At 36.0% G+C, this 23,222-nt stretch overlaps 2 protein-coding genes across 2 annotated transcripts; both read left to right on the plus strand.

Moving 5' to 3' along the window:
- Nucleotides 1-12,943: 12,943 nt before the first annotated feature.
- Nucleotides 12,944-14,187, plus strand: LOC105166383 (polygalacturonase inhibitor-like). Its single transcript, XM_011085720.3, has one exon. It carries the CDS (start codon nucleotides 13,019-13,021, stop codon nucleotides 14,000-14,002), a length of 984 nt encoding a protein of 327 aa, XP_011084022.1. The 5' UTR covers nucleotides 12,944-13,018; the 3' UTR covers nucleotides 14,003-14,187.
- Nucleotides 14,188-16,577: 2,390 nt separating this feature from the next.
- LOC105166384 (ATPase 8, plasma membrane-type) lies at nucleotides 16,578-21,327 on the plus strand. The gene is made up of 13 exons (XM_011085721.3): nucleotides 16,578-16,755; nucleotides 17,158-17,376; nucleotides 17,494-17,631; nucleotides 17,709-18,023; nucleotides 18,108-18,554; nucleotides 18,659-18,781; nucleotides 18,871-18,975; nucleotides 19,091-19,400; nucleotides 19,490-20,004; nucleotides 20,116-20,289; nucleotides 20,395-20,577; nucleotides 20,684-20,862; nucleotides 20,953-21,327. The coding sequence occupies exons 1-13, from the start codon at nucleotides 16,705-16,707 to the stop codon at nucleotides 21,047-21,049; spliced, it is 2,856 nt and encodes a 951-aa protein (XP_011084023.1). The 5' UTR covers nucleotides 16,578-16,704; the 3' UTR covers nucleotides 21,050-21,327.
- Nucleotides 21,328-23,222: the final 1,895 nt, after the last annotated feature.

A 23,222-nucleotide genomic window follows, 5' to 3' on the forward strand; every position in this document is an offset into this window, starting at 1 on the left:
ATGAATGATCAAATGTGTAAAGCATTACAGACTTCATATTTTAGCAAATTACCATAATATTTATAATTGTAATATTTATGAATTATTAATTTAGAGTTTTAATGGGACTTAATATTTATAAAGAAATTTTTTGAAAAATTATTATTTTATTATCTTATCGAATTTGATGAGTTTTTACAAAGGCCCAAGTCGAACCGAAAGATTTTATTATTTTAAAAAATTTATTAATTTATAAAAGTTTTACTGTATATACAATTATGTTTTCAAACTAATTGATAATAATTTGATAGGAGATGGAGTTTATTAGACCAATAAATTTTCTTTCTCTCCCATGAGAGTCGTACAGTCTCCTCCATGAGATTTTAAGTTGTTCGCAACTTCTTACTTTGTGTGTGTCTCTCTTTCATTAGTGACTCGTCACGGCACTTTTATCTAGGCTAGGAATGATCGGATCTGGACTCGGCAAAAACCCGTCCATAATGTGATGGGTTAGGGTTTAAAAAATTACAAGCAGGGCGGCTGGACCTGGCTTGGTCCTGGCGGAAACCCGCCCCGATTTTATTATTTATATTTATATACAAATATATATTATTTTACTTTATTTTGATAGAATAAATACTAACAAAATATTGTATCATTTTATTTGTTTATTATTAGGTATTTGTTCAATAATTGATAAATTAAAAAATTATCTCACAATACTTAATGAGGACAAAATGAAGAAATTGTTAGTAATGTATAATTGCTATAAATTGTTTGTTTGCTTTTATGAATTATTCATTTATACTTGAGAGTTTATTTTTTGGCCTTGAATATTTGTGTTAGGCCATGAACAGTTTTATTTATAATTGATATTCTAATTTTTTTATATATATTTATAAAATAAATAATAAAAATAAAATAATAGAGTCTATCGAGTCAAACCCGCCCTAGTGGGTTTTATACAGGGGCAGGGTGGGGTTTGAAAATAACCAGGGCGAGGCAGGTCTTAAGTCCTCCTCTGAGTTAGAGGGGCAGGTCTCGGGTCCACCTAAATTTGCTCTAGACCTGCCCTATTGCCACCCCTAATTTGGGCAAGGAGTTGAGCCCTATTTAGACAGTACAAGACACTACTGACAGTTGGGCTTTGGAGTGGCAACAGGGGGTTCTTTCAATGTTTTGTTTCTATTTTCTTTCGTTTTTGTTTTTCTCGTTTTTCTTGCTTGGTTTCTCCAAGTTTATTTTGTGTTCGGTGTCATAAATAGATGCAGTAGGTTCTGTGCTCTGGTTATTGAGTTTAGGTTTCTCTTGGTTGCTGGCTAGGGTTAGCTCTCATTGTTGTAGTTTCATTCCTTTCTTAGTTTGTTCCTATGTATGTTATTTCTCTAGGTATCTTTTGGAGGCGTTCGGAGGCCTGTCTAGGATCCAGTCGTAGGAGACTTCTGGTCGTGGCTCTCACACATAGGGACAACGTCGACTGTTAAAAGGAGTAATTAGTGCAAATTGTAATGTGAACTCCATGGGAGAGAATTCAAGGGTGTATGTTGCTGTAATTTTGATTTACATAGACATGAAAGTTGAATTACTGAGGAATTGCTCCTCAATTAAATACAGGAAGAGGACGGTGAACAGAAAAACAGAAAATTGAACAAACTAACAAACTATGCCATGTCAACTTCACGTGTTGTGCACATCTGCTCCTCATGTGTAACTTATATAAGCGTGATATAAATATTGAAAGTGCATTCTCAAAAAACACGCGTCTTCCTCGCAACTGCAGTGCTCAGCCAGGATCCCAAGCTGTGATTGCAGCAGCATCATGCATCTTCATCTCAACACTGGCCAAGTCTTTTCTATCACACGTGATCCAACATCAATAGAAATGAGATGACCGCTAACTTTGATGAGGATGAGGAACAGGGTTAGTGGTTTAGGAGGGGTAATGACGGTCAAATTTGGAGCAATCTCAGCTATGCCTGGTGGGGCATTCGCTGTCGAATAAGCCGGTTAAATTTGAGGCGCTCAATACGTCCATAAAGGGGATGCTAAGCCCAATCAAGGTTATGGAGCTTGTCCAGTTGGCGGGGGCGAGATTCCTCCTTCGATTCAATCACATATTGATCGGAATCAGGCGTTTGAAGGGTGCTCGTGGAGCTTCGAGAAAAACATGAGTATTTTCAATAGTATCGGTGAGAATAAGAATCCGTTGCAGGTGGATCTGAATTGGTGTTAATTCTTCATACACGTGCATGATCTCCCGCTGAGCAAAATGAACACTTGGGATTGCTGGTCTAGTCGAGAACCGTGATGGACATGGGTGGAGATAGACGTGCATCCGGTTCCATGCTTCATATTTTCGTATTCATTGATGTGAATCTCCCTTTGAAAAGTTTCCTAAAATTCCATAGTACTTTGGTCGAGTAAGTGCTATTGCACCTTACGTATGAAAGGCTCCTTATCTTTTCTTACGTACACGGTAGGCTAGGATATATTACCAAATATTGTGAGCTCGTATTTGCTGAAGGTTTTGTGGACTTGGATATAGATACGTTGTACGAACCTTGGTTGAGAGTAGCTTTTCCTACTCGGTAGAGGCCTTCGCCTCGTAGGGAAGATGACCTGGTTTTTGCTAGGGCTGAGAGGTCTACCCACCCAAGATGGAGGAAGGGTGCTGCCATCGTCGGAGAATTTGACACGTTAACTAGACGAAATGAAGAATGGGGGGCGGGATTTTGTTGGGCTGGAGGATAAGGCCGGAGTTTGCAAGATGAGTGTAAAAATGAGAGATCGTACCTGCAGAACATGCTGTTACTATTGCTGTCATTGAAGTCTGGTTATAAGAGAGATCGTACCTGCAGAACATGCTGTTACTATTGCTGTCATTGAAGTCTGGTTATAAGCTTCCTTTGGAGAAGAAGATGGAACCTTGCTGTCGCTGGACAAGAACCCGCTTTTAATCTGTGGATTGCGATTTTATTAGTTGCCTTTCTTACTGATGTCGCATTTCATTTTCCTGTTGTTTTTCTCCTTCAACGCTTCTTTTAGTGAAGCACGTTTTCTTCTTACCGTTGTATTAAAACCTTTATAAAAGGCGCCGTTAGCCTTCGTCCAGAACACAACGACAATAACAGAATTACTGTTCCTTTCTTGAAAGAGCAGATCTCTCTTCTTGCTTCTCAAAACTGATTCAAGAATTCCTCTCGTCATGAGCTTCCGCTGTGAAAATTTTCATGGTATCAGAGCCATCAATTGATGGTCTCTGATTTCTTGAAGATTAAATTTACATATCAGAATTCTTACATACAAGAATCAAAAGAAAAGAAATGGTTGAAGAACAAGAAGCCCTAAAGATTCAACCAGGAGATAATCCAGGGTTGGGGCTCGTATCAGCACTACTTGATGGAACCAATTTCATACCCTGGAGCAGGTCAGTGAAGCTGGCGTTATTATCTAAATCGAAGCTGGGCTTCATTAATGGAGAAATTCAAAAACCAGAAAACAATCCCAAAGAACTCGAACAGTGGGTAAAGGCAGATTCAATGGTGGCCTCTTGGATTCACAACTCCATTTCTAGAAATATTGTGGAGAGTTTTATGTACGCCAATAGTTCTAGAGAACTATGGAAAGAATTGGAAAACAGATATGGGCAAAGCAATGGCCCTCTGGAATATCAAATCAAGATCGAAATGGCATCTACCTCTCAAGGAACGATGACTGTATCTGATTACTATGGAAAATTGAAGAAACTCTGGGATGAACTCGCCTGCATCACGCATACGCCTATTTGCACATGTGGAGCTGCAAAAGAAGCCGCAGAAATCAGAGGCAATGATAACCTCATGCAGTTTCTCATGGGATTGAACCAATCCTACGACCACATCAGAAGTCAGATACTGATAATGGATCCGCTACCTGATAGCAATAGAGCATATGCAATGGTACTCAGGGTGGAAAAGCAGCAGCAAGTTAATTCAGGCCAAACATATACAAATCCAAACATGGCCATGCAAGCCTTCAAGAAAACCGAACCTATAAAGAATTTTCAGAGAAAAAGAAATCCTGTTGACAAGAGAACACAAATCTGCAAACACTGTGGAAAGAATGGCCACATGAAGGAGGGTTGTTTCGAACTGATTGGGTATCCAGATTGGTACAAACCATTCTTGGAACAAAAGAAAGAGGGTGCACAAACCATGAATAGAGCTGCAGTAACCAGAACTGAGAATGAGAAGGCAAATAACGCTATGGATGAAAGAACAGTAAGTGAGCTGATAAGGACTGAATTCCAGAAACTGATTGAAGGATTCAAATCACAAACATACAATACAAATGGAGAAAATTATGATTTCTCTGGTAAGTATCTTGAACATAATATTGATGAATATATCCTTACTAATGCTTGGATTATTGATAGTGGGGCCACAGCACATATGTGTAATGATAAATCCATGTTTGATAAATTAAAGGCTCCTAACATAAGAAATTATGTACAATTGGCTGATGGTACAAAGCACCTAGTTAAATATACTGGCAACATGAAAATAGGGAACAAAATTATGCTTGAAAACGTTTTGTTTGTTCCTAACATGAAATATAACCTGCTTTCTGTCAGTAGATTATGTGATAACTCTCCTATTAGCTTCAAATTTTCTAAATCACATTGTGTTGTGCAGGACCTCAAGACTGAGGATATCATTGCCATAGCTAGCATAATAGAAAAATTGTATGTTCTGATACCTGAATCCTTTGACAGAAGGCACATAGAAGGAACATTGAATAAAGTCTGTGACATTGGACTTGCAGCTTCCATCTTACAACCTGAGACATGGCATAGAAGACTAGGACATTTATCTTACGATGTACTAGTCAAAACTGGATTAGTGAATAACAATGAAAAGGTCAATTTTCCTTGTGATATTTGCCCTCAGGCCAAACAGCAGAGAATACCTTTTAAGCTCAGTAATTCTCACTCCAAGGCTTGTTTTGATCTTGTTCACATGGACTTATGGGGTCCATACAATGAGCCTTCTATCTCTAACTGCAGCTATATGCTAACTATTGTAGATGACTACAGTAGGTGTACTTGGACTTACTTTATGCATCAAAAATCTCAAACCTTTTCCTTGATTAAAGAATTTCATAAAATGGTCCTAACTCAATTTGAAAAAAGGATTAAAACAGTTAGAACTGATAATGGCTTAGAATTCATTAATGAACAATGCCAAACCTTTTTTAAGGAAGAAGGCATTATACATCAAACCACTTGTACTTACACCCCTCAACAAAATGGTGTTGTTGAGAGAAAGCATAAGCACCTGCTGCAGGTTGCCAGGTCCTTAATTTTTCAGGCTAATTTGCCTAAATTGTTCTGGATTGAAGCTATACTGACATCCACTTATATCATTAACAGACTTCCTACTTCTGTTCTTGAATGGAAGACCCCTTATGAAACTCTTTTCAATAAGCCTGTTAATTATTCTCACTTTAGGACTTTTGGATGTCTTTGTTTTGCTACAAATATATTGCCTCATAAATCTAAATTTGACTCTAGAGCTACTAAATGCATCTTCTTGGGCTATGCTCTTAACCAAAAGGGCTATAAGCTCTATGACCTGAACAAGAAAGTAGTTTTTGTATCTAGAGATGTTGTGTTTAAAGAGGACATATTTCCATATACTGATCAGCATAATGATCCCCTTTTCTCCTATACACCTGTGGTCATTCCTGAGTCTGACACTGTAGTAATAAGAGAAACCAATGAAAATACTGCACCTACCCCTGACATACCTGATGTTGAACCTGAAAGTAATGAACATACTGATGAACATATTGCTGAAAATACAGGCCTAAGAAGATCTAATAGACAGACTTTTAAGCCTGCTAAATTACAAGATTATGTCTGTTCTTACTCTGAGAAAGATGGTGACATGTTGACAGCTGAACTAAAGGGAGAAATGAATGCTTGCTTGATTAGCACTGATAATTTACCCCAAGAACCAAAAACATATGCTGAAGCCATTCAGAAAAGAGAATGGATTGATGCTATGAATGTTGAAATAAGGGCTTTAGAAGATAATAAAACCTGGATCATCACTGAACTTCCTAAGGATAAAAAGGCCATAGGTAGCAAATGGATTTACAAACTGAAACTGAAATCAGATGGAAGTATAGAAAGGTATAAGGCCAGACTTGTAGCCAAAGGGTATAACCAGGTTGAAGGAGTTGATTACATAGACATTTTTTCTCCTGTAGCCAAGGCTGTCACCATTAGAATTTTCTTAGCTATTGCTTGTAAACAGAACTGGTTCATACATCAACTTGATATTAATAATGCTTTTCTACATGGGTACATAGAGGAAGAAATATACATGCTTCCTCCTCAAGGTTATCAAGTTCCCAAGGGGCATGTGTGCAAGCTTAAGAGGTCGATTTATGGCCTAAAACAATCATCTAGACAATGGAATATGGAATTTACTAAACAGCTAGAAAAATTGGGTTTTGTGCAGTCTAAAGTTGACCACTGCTTATTCACCATTACTGCAGAAACTGGATTTTTTTGCTTGCTTGTATATGTGGACGATGTTCTCATTGCAGGGCCATGTGAAAAGACCATTTCAGGTTTTAAAACTCAATTACATAACCTGTTTACTATTAAAAATCTGGGAAAGGCCAGATTTTTCCTTGGCCTTGAAATTTGCAGGTCTGATACAGGGATGATAATTACACAAAGTAAATACCTCAAAGACATCCTAACGGACACAGGTATGATACAATCAAAATCTACCAACACTCCCCTACCTGCTGGACTAAAATTGAATGCAGGTTCAGAAGAACAATTACAGAAACCTGAAACCTACAGAAGACTGTTGGGAAGATTGCTATATCTGGGCTTTACAAGACCAGATATATGCCATGCTACCCAACAGTTAAGCCAGTACATGCAACAGCCATGTAAAGATCATTGGGATGCAGCTTTGCATTTAGTCAGATACTTGAAGGGGACAGCAAATAGAGGTTTGCATTTCAACTCTACTGATTGTTTTAACTTGGAAGCTTACTGTGATGCAGACTGGGCTACTTGTAAGGAGACTAGAAGATCTCTCACAGGGTACTGCATATTTCTGGGAAAAAGTTTAGTATCTTGGAAGACAAAGAAGCAAACCACTGTCTCAAGATCCTCGGCAGAAGCCGAGTATAGAAGTATGGGATCGACTACTTGTGAGTTATTATGGATTCACAGTCTTCTAAGGGATTTGAAGATTAATGTGCCTACACCTATTCCCTTTTATTGTGATAACCAAGCCGCACTCTACATAACAGCAAATCCCGTCTTCCATGAAAGAACAAAACATATAGAGATCGATTGTCATTTAGTGCGTGACAAATATAAAGAAGGATTTATAGATCCCAGGCACATTGCTTCTAAGAACCAACCTGCTGATATCTTCACCAAGATATTGCCAGGTCCCAAATTTATGTTCTTGGCTTCCAAGCTGAACCTCATCAACGTTCATCCGAGTTCAACTTGAGGAGGGAGTGTAAAAATGAGAGATCGTACCTGCAGAACATGCTGTTACTATTGCTGTCATTGAAGTCTGGTTATAAGAGAGATCGTACCTGCAGAACATGCTGTTACTATTGCTGTCATTGAAGTCTGGTTATAAGCTTCCTTTGGAGAAGAAGATGGAACCTTGCTGTCGCTGGACAAGAACCCGCTTTTAATCTGTGGATTGCGATTTTATTAGTTGCCTTTCTTACTGATGTCGCATTTCATTTTCCTGTTGTTTTTCTCCTTCAACGCTTCTTTTAGTGAAGCACGTTTTCTTCTTACCGTTGTATTAAAACCTTTATAAAAGGCGCCGTTAGCCTTCGTCCAGAACACAACGACAATAACAGAATTACTGTTCCTTTCTTGAAAGAGCAGATCTCTCTTCTTGCTTCTCAAAACTGATTCAAGAATTCCTCTCGTCATGAGCTTCCGCTGTGAAAATTTTCAATGAGGTACAACCTAGTGGTAAAGTAATGCATCCACAAACTGGCCAAAAAGGGTTGGAGTGGACGGATCCAGGGCAGATGTGTTTAGAGCTGGGTGAGAGTTGGGATGATCAGGATATGCAAGAGCCTGAGGACTTAAAAGTATTCCGTCCCGTCAACTATTCCTATGGTACTTAACACTGGGGAGAATATCCAAGAGCAGGCACATGATGTGGTAAACTGGTCTGAGAGAAGCTTGGTGGCAATCCCACTCCAATTAACAATAGAGGAGCAGAGCCAAAAGGGGGTAAGGGGAAGGGATAGGAAGGCAGCTACGAAGGTCTTGGGAACAGATCGAGGAAGATGTTGCGTGGTTTTACTTTGATCAAGGGGGACAGTGTTGGGAGCCAGGATAGCAAATGTCGTCTATAGTTGGTTGACGAGGATTCAAATGTTCTATCTACAGAGCTGCACCGCAGACTGATAGCTATAAAAGTGTTAGTTTGGAACTGTCAGGAATTGGGATCCCCTTGGACAATTCACACTCTGTGTGAGCTTGTCAAGTGCTTTAACCCCAGCTTGGCCTTCATCATTGAGACCAAGTTTGCTGCCAGGAGATATGACAAGCGTAGGAAACCTCGATTTCGTTTTGAGGTTGCATGGTTACGTTCGGTCGAGTGTGCAGAGGCGATAGAATTGGGTTGGAGGGATGGTCCAATCCCAGGTTTGGTCGCCGGCATGCCATTAGGGAGCAGGATTAAGAATTGTAGGGACATATAGCAAATCACACTATGGTAACATTATGAGACGAATCAAGGGCCTAACTGAGGAGCTGAGAGGGATTGGACAAAGTAATCTGACGTCTAAAAAGAAGAGAAGGCTGTCGTAGCTTAAGGATGAGCTATAGGAGTTGCTGGAAAGGGAGGAGACTTTATGGAAGTAATGACGGAAGAAGTTGTGGTTGAAAGAAGGACATATCAATTTTTTTGGCCAATTAAATGGGAATTACTAATATGTTAATTAATTACTTATTTGTCCAGCGAAATGAGTTATGTTATTATTTGACATGGCTAATAAGTACACTATACATAGAATTATTTATAAAATTAACATAATTTTTCTTAAGAAAAGAACTCTCCCCTCCAAACCCCCCTCTCCCCACCTCCTTCTCGGTTCACCTTCGCCTCCCACAACAGAGGGGGACAACACGCCGTCTCCTAACGCACAACTGGGGCGAGGCGGCGGGTGTTATTTTTTTAAAATTTATATTATATAACATAATAATTTTTTTCATGATCTTTAATTATTTATAAAATAATAATTTTCAATTTTATAATTTTATGAATGATATGATATACAATAAGAATTGTATTTTATATATTTTATAAGTATTTATAATTGTCTATAATTTTATGTATTTTTAATAAATTAACATTTTGTGGTATATTTGTCTATAATTTATAATAATAATTATCCATAATAAAATTATTTGTTTAATTATCTATTATAAATTTATTTATATTTATCTATAATTTTATGTATTTTTATTATTTATAAAGTAATAATTATTTTTATCATCTATAAGTATAAAATGAGTATTTGTAATTATCTATAATTTTATAGGTTTATATATATATTTTTGTCGATAATATATTCTTTTTGAAGCTAATATATATAACTTATTCAAATTTATAATATATTTTAAAGTGTGTAAGATTATTTGTTATATGTATGCATAGACGACATTCATGGAAGCTAGTATAAAATAAAAATTCAAAGCTTGTTTCTATATAACTTGACATTTTTTTAAGTGTTTATGTGGGAGAAAAGAGATAAAGAAAAAATATCCACTTGAGCCAAGGTAGTTTTTAGTGCCACATGAGACAAGTTAAACCATGGACAAAATGGACTAAAAGATATAATTACTGAAGAAAATAAGTTCACCTCATCTGCCACATCAAACTTTAATGCCATGTGGGATAAAAAATTCCCAAATTGAAGCAATTCCTGCTAAAATTGAAAAAATCAGCCATTGGAGTACCTAATTGAAGCATTTTTTTCAATAAAAGGGTATAAAATGTGATAATTATCATAGTTAGTGACCTAAAATTAAACGAGACCCAAGTTAATATGGACTAATATTTTTTCCTTAAAAAATCATAGTAAGATTTTTTAGTATTTTATTTTTCACTAAGGCAATATTATAAATATTTTCACTAACACAAAGGGCAAATTGCATTTTACCCTACATTTTATATTCGGGAATATATAGGCAAATGTAATTATGAAAACCGTGTAATAATGAAAAATATAATTTTATGGGAATGTTTATGTTAAAATAAAGTATCCAATTCAAGATACAATTCCATTGGGGACCCATCAGTGGAATTTTGGTCCAATCTACGACAAAAATTCAGCAAAATGCCTACTTTCTTTCTTGTTTTAGCATAGCAGAAAACCACGTTTGAACATTGTCGATCGTGCCTTCCAATTGAAATGATTCCACTTTTGGTTTACTTACAAGTAGCTTTCGATCTTGGAATCCAAAGCTGAGCTCTCAATACTTCCTGTATATCTAGTGGATGTAATAATATCATTGATTGGATTTTGATGGATCTACCACGCGAATAAGGAGATGAAGGAATGCTTCCGATAAATTGCATAAAACTTTTTTGTGTTTTTAAAATTTAGCTAGAAATTCTCTTGTATTAAGAAAATAAGTACTAGACTCTTTATATTTTTTAAAATATTATATATTCTTTCCTTTCGTTAGGTAAGTCCTGTTGACGTTATTTGTTTGTTGAATTGTCCATTATACTGTTTTTCTAACAACCATTGATCTTCAATTGTAAAAAATGAACGGCCCACATCTATAAAATAATTTAAATATATTTTTTATTTATATATATTTAAATATATACTATACATACATCATATATATAATGTATATATGAAATATACTATACATACACTATATATATAATATAATATACATATATATGTATTAGTAGGTGATGACGACCTTTGCCTACAAGGACGGCGAAGCAGTCGGCGCCAGATCCAGGGCGACGTTCGCCCTGTAGCAGTGTAGCTTAGACCTAGGCAACCACCGAAGAAGGGCCACCCCTATTGAGTAAAAAGTAAAAAAAAAATTAGTTTTTAAAAAGAAATTAAAAATAATTTACTTTTTTAAATTTTAATATTAAATAATTTGAACATTTAATTTACATATTATCTATAAAAAATAATTGTAATATATTTGGACTCAATAGTTAATTTAAATTAATTTGAATATTTAAATAAAATAATAATATAAATAAATTAATTTAAAATATATTTAAATATGAAAGAAACTGACAAAATGGAATTATACACTTAAAGAAATCCTAAAAAAGGCCAAAAAAGGAAACCAACTCACACAATAGGCTAGTGTTAGACACTCTCCATTAGTTTCTAATGGAAATGGGGTTTTTTTTATTATATTTTATAAAATATAGGGAGTTTTTTGTCTATAACACATGGGGATTTCTTGCTATTTCACCAAAATACAGGGATGTGTTATATAATTTATCCGAATACTTTTTCTTTTTAAATTCTAAAATCATAGTGTATTAATTTAAAAAGTTTATAAATGTAACGTATATATACTAAATGCAATAGAAGATTTTATATATTTTGAGTTAAAAGATTCAATCCCCATATTTCATATAATTAACTTGTACATATTATATGGATATTTTTTTTAAAAAAAATAAAAAATAAAAAATAAAAGACGTTGCATGATTTTTGTCTCTTAGTATGTATATATTATAGGCAAAATATTATTCACCTTCCATGAGATTTATTATAATTATAAATATATTTTTTATTTTGAGAATTATTAATACTCCCCTCATTTTATCCATCTAAAGACCCCCATTTCGTTAGCTAGCTTATGTTAGGTTTTCATTAAATTTTTATATTCAAATAATCAAAATATCCTATTGAATTATGAATTATAATTTTATGGGATAATTACTCTTCCCTTTCCTGAGATTTGGTATGAATTACACATAAATTTCCTATAATTTGAGAAATTACATATAGCACCCTTAATGTTTGCTTCCGTCTAATAAATAAGTCTTTCCGTTAGTCAAAATTTAATGAATTTGTTGATATTAACAGAAAAATTGAATAAAAATTAATATTTATCCCCAATTAACTTATTACTAATTTACTGTAGCTCAAACTATTTTTTTTGGACTAAATTACCCTTATAATGGTGAAGATATACCTCCTTACACGTATTACTACGTGAATACGTATAAGTATAATTTGATCATAAAAAAAATTTATTTAACCTGCAATAAGTGAGTAAAAAGTTAATTGGGGGTGAATATAACATTGTTTTTTTGATTTTTTTGTTAATATCAACAAATTCGATAAATTTTGACTAATAGAGGGGCTTATTTATTAAATAGAAACAAACCTCAGGTGTTATTAAATGTAATTTCCAAACCACAGGGGTTTACATGTAATTATACCAAATTTAAGGGAAGCTAGATGTATATATTTTTTAGAATTTTCTAAAATATTTTTACGGGATAAGATATCCTATAAACATTTTACTTTACTCAGTCTCAATCTTTTACATGTTTTAAGATAATTTTTTAAATAAAAAAATTTCAATAACGATAAAATAATATTTTTTATGTCGTCATTCAGAGGCTACATAATTACTTTCAGTTTGAGAGGGTAGTTTTTAATTTTTCAAATAATGAAAGTATAATTCTAATCTTGACAAATCTTAAAAGAATAAATTGTAATTTACCTTATATTTTAGGTGAAGAAAAATACAAAAGAAATTGAAATAGGAAATGCAATCCAAGATATAACACCCTTTATAGACACATTAATCGATAAATTATATTTTTTTTAATATAGTGTGAATAATTGAGTATGGTGAAATCCACCACACAAATTCAGACTCGAATAAGAATTTTCCCTACTTATAAATCTCTTATCTATCTATGATCTACTCCATTCCACACCTCTGTCCAAAGGCTATTGTAAGCTAACATAGGCCATGGCCACCTTCCATTTCCTCACCCTTGCCTTCCTCTTCCTCTCCTCTATCTCTCTCGCATTTGCAGACAGATGCCACCCAAATGACAAGAAAGCCCTTCTGAAGATCAAGAAAGACCTCAACAACGCCTACGACTTCGTCTCATGGGACCCCAAAATCGACTGCTGCGAATGGAATTCGGTGGAATGCGATGAGAAGACAAACCGCATCACCAGTGTAGCCATTTCAAACTCCGACCTAAAACTCCCACTGCCGGCCTCCGTGGGCGATCTCCCGTTCCTCGAAAGCTTGTCTTTTCACAAAACTAATCTCACAGGCCAAATCCCAATAGTTATCACCAAGCTCAGTAAACTCACCTTTCTTGATTTAAGATGGAACATGCTCTCCGGCCCGGTCCCTTCATTCCTCAGCCAGCTCAAGAACCTCAACTACGTCGGCCTATCGTTCAACAATTTCACCGGTTCAATCCCTCCCTCCCTCTCCCGCCTCCCAAAACTCGGAGGGCTTCTGTTAGACCGTAACAAGCTTACTGGAAGCATTCCGGAGTCGTTTGCAGACTTTCACGAAAAGGATTTCTATCTCTATCTATCCCATAATCAGCTGAATGGAACAATTCCCAGAAGGTTGGGCCATACAAACTTCACTCTGTTGGACGTTTCAAGAAACAGGCTGGAAGGAGACATATCGTTCTTGTTTGGGAAGAACAAGAGCATAAATACTGCCTACTTCTCCAGGAACAAGTTGCAGTTTGATATGTCTAAAATGGAGTTCCCGAAGACTTTGGGAAATCTGGACTTGAGCCATAACAAGATCTATGGGAGCTTACCTGAAGGATTGACTAAAATAGATTATATTAATCTGAATGTGAGTTACAACAGGCTCTGTGGTCGGATTCCAGTGGGCGGACATTTGCAGGAGTTGGACTATACTGCGTATTTTCACAACAGATGCTTGTGTGGTGAGCCATTGCCGGATTGCAAATGACCGATGACCGCAAAAATAAGAATGTTTTTGAGTTTATGTCAATCGAAATCTTGATAAAAGGTTTCCACATTAATAAAGTTTGATCATTTTCCATAAAGTTACACTCATCAAATGTGCTTGTGTTGATTTTCTATTCACTATAAGAAAGAGCTTTTTGGCCGACAAAATTTGTCATGGACTTTTTGATGGATTGATGTCTGATCTGGGACGAAATCAACGTGATCTTTTTGATCGGATGAACTGATCCTTCAAACTGTTTGAGATTGCTACCTCTCCCAAATTGATGTAAGTGTACTCAAAAAAGAAAAGCAGATCGTTTGGCTTGTTGGGGTGGTCCCCAACTAAGACCCTCCGATACTTAAGTTAGTACTTGATATCTAGGTCGCAAATAAGCAGGTCACTGACGAACTAACAAGTCTAAACGACGTAAATAAAGAAGTTTGAGTAAAAAACGGCGCACCATAAATGCACTGAGCATGGAGTGTTTATAGTGTATGGTGAGGGGTTCTGTTGCCCAATAGCAGTCTGCCATGTGTATCGGGTTATTAGAGGCGGGTTGCTGGGTTCGGCCTAGTTAGTGAGCCGAACCCGTTAGGAAGACGTGGGTCTTTTGGATAAAATTGCAATTCTGCCGCCCTTGAAGAATAATATAGTCTTTTTTAGACAAAATTAGGGTCATACCCATCATTACTCCCCACTTCTTCTTAATGTGTTGAGCATGCTAAGAGTAGTTGAACAATCATTTCATCTCAGCCTTTAGATCATCCTGGCTTCCTTAGCGTCTGGCCATTGGTTTTGGCCCGCATTTTCCATGGTCTTACTTCTCTAAATATGGAAGAATTTGACTTCAAGCTTGCCACTCATCTGCGATCACTTCCCTCTAGGTGCGATGTGCTCTGCTAGGTTCACTCTCAAGTGCTTCCTTGCGAACTCACCTTTCGTTTTAATTATGACTTCAAGCTCAGAGTCTAGTAATTCCAGTAGTTCATCTAATAGTTCATCCGGGACCTCCCTTTAGCCTTTAGCTCATATGAATCAAGTTGGCCTATCATCTAGGATAGATATAAGACCTAGAACATGTAACCCCCACTATGACCCTTGAGCAGTATGAAACACTGTTGGCCAACGAACCCTCGATGACTACAACAATGATTGTGTGTCTAATGAGCAAAATTTGTAATTAATTTTAATTTTATTATATTTTAGTTTTTATATTTTTTTATTTATATGTAATTTTTTATTTTATAATTGTTAAAAATCGATAAAACAATTAATAAATTTTTTATTATTAAAATATTATATAAAAAATACATAATATAGTACAATAAAAAATCATAATTAGTAAGTAATAGATAACTATGATTATAATTAGTATATTATATTATTTAATATAACATAAATATGTGTAGAGTTAAGTCAGTTTATGGGCCAATAAAGGATTTTTTATGTGTCGTTGATCAATTGAAATTATGAGATATGTATCCCAATTGGTTAACAACACTACTCTATGCACCTTTACTTATTGGAGTCGACTTATTAGAATTTCTATTGAGATGGACTGGTCCAAGCACAAGACAAGAAATTCGTATCCAATCACAACTATAAACCAAGCTCCAGTGCATCAAAATAATGTGCCAATGTGGGATCGTAGACTCCAAAATAATAAAATCAATACTTGAATAGATTTTTCTTATTTGTATGTAATTTTTAATTTTATTAGTTGTTACAAATTAATTAAAAAAAATATTATTAATATTTTTTAATTATAAAGATGTTAATAAGAATTTAAAATATTATAAAATTAAAAATAATAACTGCTAATTAATTTTATAGTAACGACTCTCCTTAATCTTGCAATTGTACCCCAAAAAAATATTATTTTAATAAATACTCAGTATAAACTTGGGTGGTTGCTTTGGGATGCATGTCGTCACAAATACCGTCCCTAAATTTTTATTTATTTAAAAAAATTAAAAATACTTTTGTTTGTCTTTTTAATTCTAGATTTTTACTGATATTAATACTTATCTTAAGAAAGAAACTATAATTAATTAAAAATAATTTAGATTATAATTTAGTTTCATCTAAATTATAATGGGTATCAGACTTCATAAAATAATTATGAAATCTCTATTAATAACTTATTAAATCGCCTTTTATCACGTATTACAATTTTATTAACAACTATATTAATAAACTTATAATAGGTAATACAAAAATTTCAACTGATCAAAATCCACTTACATACATAAAATTTTTTCAACCGGTCTAATTTTCACTTATTTTTATATGTCACAACTCATGACAGCATTCTTCATCCATAGTAGCTTTTCACAATTTTGATCTAATCTCATATGAATTTTTGTTCATCTCTTAAAATGATAATTGAAAAACCTATTAACCAAGAAATTTTTGGTCGTTCCGAAAAAGTTTAGGCTCACCACAAAAACTTAAGGAATTGAGAGGTTGTAAATGCTTGATCTTCCACCATTTTTGACTTAGGAAGTAACCAACCTTGGTTGAAGATATATATATAGGATGACGGGACGCCAGACCCAAAAGAACATCTCACAAATGTCTCAATTCTCTTGGCAATAAAAAACATTAGAGGGTTAGATAGTGTGAGACGATAATAAAAGCTGTTAGGAGAGAGAGGGGGAGAAATTACACTCTCAATCTCTTTCCTGATTAGGAAAAAACTCATGGCTTCGAGTATGTCGTTGGAAGATATTAGAAATGAAACAGTTGACCTTGTAAGTATTAAAATTAATTTTTTTTGGATTATTTTTTATGTGTTCCATCCCTTTTCATTTTATAAAATACTTTTGCAAGATTTATTAATTTACTGAGTTTTTTTATAAACACACACACACATATATATATATATATTAATTTCAAGAATTATAATTATTACATTGTTTTTCTTATTGATTGAAACATCAACTATTATTTTCATACTCTTATTCCTATTACATATATTCTAAAAAAGATCATCTACAACGAATAAAAACTATTTCTAGTTTATTTTTTACGTCATTGACATGAAAGAAGTGCTGATCAATCACACGTTACTATTTTGTTTTCTGGATTGAATAAGAATATGGTTATGCATGATAGGTCTAGTTCAACTAATGGGATATTTGTCGTGAATGCAGGAGAATATCCCCATTGAAGAAGTATTCCAAGAGTTGAAATGTACAAGGGATGGTTTGACATCGGATGAAGGAGCCAAAAGGCTCCAGATTTTTGGACCAAATAAACTTGAGGAGAAAAAGGAGAGCAAATTCTTGAAGTTCTTAGGGTTCATGTGGAATCCTCTATCATGGGTCATGGAGCTTGCTGCCATCATGGCCATTGTTTTGGCCAATGGAGGGGTAAATTCACATAAACCCTTTTCGAATTATCCATGTTCTCTATATAGTTTATGTTTTTAAGAAAGCAAATGAAATGTGAAAATTATTGAAGGATGCTTACGTTTTGAATATGTACAGGGCAAGCCTCCAGATTACCCAGACTTCATTGGTATTGTTGTGCTCCTAATCATCAACTCTACCATTAGTTTCATCGAAGAAAATAATTCAGGAAACGCTGCGGCTGCCCTTATGGCCGGCCTTGCTCCCAAAACTAAGGTATTCATGGAAACAAAAATATTGCTTAATTTCTTCTTTCTATATATGCATTGAACGTCGGTTTGCTACTAATGCAGGTTTTGAGAGATGGTAAATGGTCTGAGCAAGATGCCTCAATCCTTGTTCCAGGAGACTTGATCAGCGTCAAGTTGGGGGATATTATCCCGGCTGATGCTCGTCTCTTGGAAGGTGATCCTTTGAAGATTGACCAATCGGCCCTCACTGGGGAATCCCTTGCGGTAACCAAGCACCCTGGTGATGAAGTGTTCTCTGGTTCCACTTGCAAGCAAGGTGAAATTGACGCCGTGGTCATTGCCACTGGTGTTCACACCTTCTTCGGTAAAGCTGCTCATCTTGTTGATAGCACCAACAATGTTGGACACTTCCAAAAGGTACGAAATGATCGTGTTTTTGAATCAAAATCGCATTTTCTACACCAGGATTTATCTCAAGATTCTGAATTCTTGTTTAATTAGGTGTTGACTGCCATTGGGAACTTTTGTATCTGCTCCATTGCTTTGGGGATGGTGATTGAAATTATAGTAATGTACCCTATCCAACACAGAAGGTACAGAGATGGAATTGACAATCTATTGGTGTTGCTCATTGGAGGTATCCCTATTGCTATGCCGACAGTCTTATCCGTGACCATGGCTATTGGATCTCATCGCCTATCGCAACAAGGCGCCATCACTAAGAGGATGACAGCTATTGAGGAATTGGCTGGAATGGACGTACTTTGTAGTGACAAGACTGGAACCCTTACCCTCAACAAACTCACTGTCGACAAGAATTTGATTGAGGTGTTCCCAAAGAACGCCGACAAAGACACTGTTGTATTGCTTGCTGCTAGGGCTTCCAGAATTGAGAACCAAGATGCCATTGATGCTTCAATCGTCAACATGCTTAGTGATCCTAAGGAGGTAGATAACTCTTCTGGCCTCTGTGACTATCAATATTTGATAATTATATAGTATACTTACGCTGTTCATTTTCTTGATCATTATCTTCTTTGTGAGTGTTTCAGGCAAGAGCAGGAATTATTGAGGTGCATTTCTTACCCTTCAACCCAGTGGAGAAACGTACTGCCATTACCTACTATGACTCTAATGGAAACTGGTACCGATGCAGCAAGGGTGCTCCTGAGCAAGTATAAAGCTAGAATGATATAATTGTTCACAATCATATAAAGAGTTTTCTTCTCTTAAATTCTCACTAACCCTTTGCTTAATATAACAGATCATTGAACTTTGTCAACTCAAAGGTCAGATTCTAAAGAAGGCTCATGAGATCATTGACAACTTTGCAAATCGTGGTCTTCGTTCTCTTGCTGTTGCACGACAGGTTAGTTAAGCTTCTACCTTGAATAGGTATATATATCACCATTCTTACTATGGTAAGCAAAAATAGAAAAACCTTAAAATATTACACCATGACACTATGGTATATGTCTTTCCAGACTATCCCAGAGAAAAACAAAGAGAGTGCTGGTGATCCTTGGGAGTTTGTGGGCTTATTGCCTTTGTTTGACCCCCCAAGGGATGATAGTGCAGAGACTATCAAGAAAGCTCTTGACCTTGGTGTGAATGTGAAGATGATCACCGGTGACCAGCTGGCTATTGGAAAAGAGACTGGTCGTAGGCTTGGAATGGGTACCAACATGTATCCATCTTCCAGCCTTCTTGGCCAGAGCAAGGATGAGTCTATTGCTTCGATGCCCGTTGAAGAGCTCATAGAGAAGGCCGATGGCTTTGCTGGAGTCTTCCCAGGTAGGCAACTATTGAAACTAACACATATGAAGCACTTGGGTAAAATGCCTTTTGAATTAAAATACAAACAAGTATCTTTCAATGCACAGAGCACAAATATGAGATTGTGAAGAAGCTTCAAGAGAGGAAACACATTTGTGGTATGACTGGAGATGGGGTGAATGATGCTCCAGCACTCAAGAAGGCAGACATTGGCATTGCTGTAGCAGATGCAACTGATGCTGCTAGGAGCGCATCGGACATTGTTTTAACTGAGCCTGGGCTTAGCGTGATTATAAGCGCAGTACTTACAAGCCGAGCAATCTTCCAGAGAATGAAGAATTATACTATTTATGCAGTTTCCATCACCATCCGTATTGTCATGGGATTCATGCTCATTGCCCTCATTTGGAAGTTTGACTTCTCACCTTTTATGGTGTTGATCATCGCTATCCTGAATGACGGCACCATCATGACCATCTCCAAGGACAGGGTGAAACCATCTCCACTACCCGACTCGTGGAAGCTCAAGGAAATATTTGCCACTGGCATTGTCCTTGGGACCTATATGGCTATCATGACCGTCATTTTCTTCTTCCTCGCATCTGATACGGACTTCTTCTCCGTATGTTTTCATCCTCAAAACTCAAATCTACTTTATTTTGTTCTTACACTTATTACCTCAAGGAAACGAAAGAAGATTGATCATCCATACACTATTTATTATTCCTTGTAGGATACGTTTAAGGTGAGATCAATCAGGAACCACCCCGAGGAGCTTACTGCTGCCCTTTATCTTCAAGTGAGCATTATTAGTCAGGCACTCATTTTTGTCACGAGGTCAAGAAGCTGGTCATTTATTGAACGCCCTGGTCTCTTGCTTGTCGGAGCTTTCTTGATCGCTCAATTGGTGAGTCACAAAAAAAGCTTATAAAGCTCACCATAAATTCATGATGATTAACTTGATCAACTCTTTAAACTATGAACTAATTATGAGTTCTTGGATCGATTGCAGTTGGCTACTATTATTGCTGTGTATGCACACTGGGAATTCGCAAGAATTAAGGGCATTGGATGGGGCTGGGCTGGAATCATCTGGATCTACAGTATTATCACTTACATCCCACTTGACATTATCAAGTTTGGAATTCGCTTTGCATTGAGCGGCAAAGCTTGGGATTCCATGATCCAAAAAAGGGTACATACACAACATCAAAACTAGAAATACCACACCTAGTTTCTTGATTTTCTTCTCCTCTAACAAACATGATTATTGATCCTTTTTGTTTCTCTTTCAAAATTAGATTGCTTTCACCACCAAGAAGGATTACGGTAAGGGTGAGAGGGAAGCACAGTGGGCAATTGCTCAACGAACGCTTCATGGCCTCTCTACCACTGAATCTTCTGAATTGTTCAATGACAAAAGCTATAGGGAACTGTCTGAAATTGCAGAGCAGGCAAAGAGAAGGGCTGAAGTTGCAAGGTATCCACTTGAACCTTTGCGAAAATGAAATGTTACTGATAAGATGATTTCTGCTTAGTTCATATTCTTACAAGAAAATTAATGTTGTAGGCTAAGGGAACTCCACACTCTTAAGGGACACGTTGAGTCAGTCGTCAAGCTCAAGGGATTGGACATTGAGACCATCCAACAACACTACACTGTATAAGAATATGGGCAAGAATCATGGTCGACTGTTGAACAAGAGAGGGGATGCAAAGTGAAGATTGCTACAAGAAAATTGATCTTATGCTACAGCTATTTATACTAGAAAAAAACATCAATTCCCAAAAGTTGTTAGTTAATGACTACAAAATCAAATTTGTAACAAAAGGTGCTGTAGAACAACGACATTTTCGTTTTTACTAGGGATACATAGTGTTATCATAAACTTGTCTTTTGTATGGTCTAGAAAATACAGAACGACATCACTTTTGTAATAAAGAAAAACTTGATTTTTGTTACAAAGTTGGCTCCAAAATTTTATTTTCCCTTGTTTTCTATTATTTCACATTAAAAATTGATTTTTTTCATTTGGAAAAAACCCTAAACGATTCTCTATTGTCAGATATACATATGAAACTTTCAAGCTTATTTCCGCATATAGATTGAAACAGAGATAGACTTCTAATTCATCTCTTCAATATGTGTTTCACACACACACACACATTCACAGCGATTACGAATAAAATATCCTCGCACCTTTAGCCCATCATCTTGAACTTGATTTTTCTAAACAACTTCAATCAATTAAACCTAGAAAGCCTTCTTGGCCTAATGGAAAAAATAAAAATAAAAATAAAAAATATCTTCCATATTTCGCTTCATTTTTCTTTTATATAGAGTTCCTTAATTTTCGCTCTTTAAATTATTTTTATGGTTACACCCGAGATATGCTTTTACTAAGATCTGCCATCGTTTTAAGATACGTTGAGATTTTATTTTTTTTGGAGTATTTATGGACTTCATTTTAATGAGAAAGTTTACGTTGAAAAGGGAAACTTCATTTAATTATAGAATATTGAACAATCTTACTATTTTAATACAAATTTGATTTCAATTAGATCGGATTTAAGAATTTCTGCATTTGAATTTTGTATTTTTCTTCTTGGAGAGCCATTCTTAACATACTTTAGTATATTGCATACTCTTTAACGAAGCGTCTAAATTGTTGTCATGCAAGACAACTTGCCAAATTGTGAAAATCTTAAATTCTCAAGAGAGAGGAGTATCTCCATTGTTGATATTTTGGGAGAAATGTAATATATATTTCTCATAAATTGAAAACTTGGAAGTTGAGGTCTGTTATGTTATACATGTATACACAGACGAGATGAAGATGAAGCAATTAACTAACTTTACCTAACTCACAAGTAGGATGATAGTTGGACAACTTAACTAAGCTAGGAAGAAAAAGTACATCACTAATAGAAACGTGATAAATAAAATGAGACTTTAAGCTACAAAAGAAAAGAGGTGTCATCTTCAAGCTTCAAACTTTCTAAAGCTGCTGTTGCTGGTGCTGATGGTGCGGCTGCTGCTATTGATGTTGGTGCTCATTCTCACAGCCCCCCCTCAAGATGGAGCGAAAAAAGAGATGCCCATTTTGGACAAGAAGCAAATGAAGTAAGCAACGGGAAGAGACTTGGTGAAAAGATCAGCCAGCTGGGCAGAACCAGGGGTATGAAATGGAGCAATAAAACCAAGTTTCAATTGATTGCGGACAAGATGGCAATCGATCTCCAGATGCTTGGTGCGCTCATGGAAGACTGGATTGGCAGTAATGTGCAAGGCAGCTTATTGTCGCACCAGAAAGAGATGGGGAGCGAGATAGGAATGTGGAGATCGCGCAACAAGAATGAAACCTAAATCTACTCACTTATAGTAGAGGCTATGTTGCGATATTCAACTTCGGCAGAAGATCTGGAGATGGTAGCCTGCTTTTTGGTCTTCCAAGAGATGAGTGAGGTACCAAGAAGACGCAAAATCCAGAGATGGAATGGCGAGAGTAAAGACAAGAGGCCCAGGAGGTATCTGAGTATGCACAAAGCTAAACAGAGCTGGGGAAGAGAAGAAAAGGCCAGTGGAAAGGGAGCTCTTGAGATACCATATGACATGAAGAGCAACAGTCCAATGGGAGGTGCTAGGAGCCTGAAGAAACTAACTCAATTGCTAAACAGCAAAAGAGATATCAGGGCGAGTGAATCCCAAGTACAAGAGATGTCCAACAAGACGCCTGTATTTGTTTGGATCAAGAAGCAGGGAACCTTCATCACAGACCAATTTTATCCTAGAAGGAAGAGGAGTGGGAGCAAGCTTGGTATTAAGCATTGAAGAATCAT

This window comes from Sesamum indicum, linkage group LG7 (assembly GCF_026168435.1).
Source record: "Sesamum indicum cultivar Baizhima isolate 11 linkage group LG7, ASM2616843v1, whole genome shotgun sequence".
NCBI lineage: Eukaryota > Viridiplantae > Streptophyta > Magnoliopsida > Lamiales > Pedaliaceae > Sesamum > Sesamum indicum.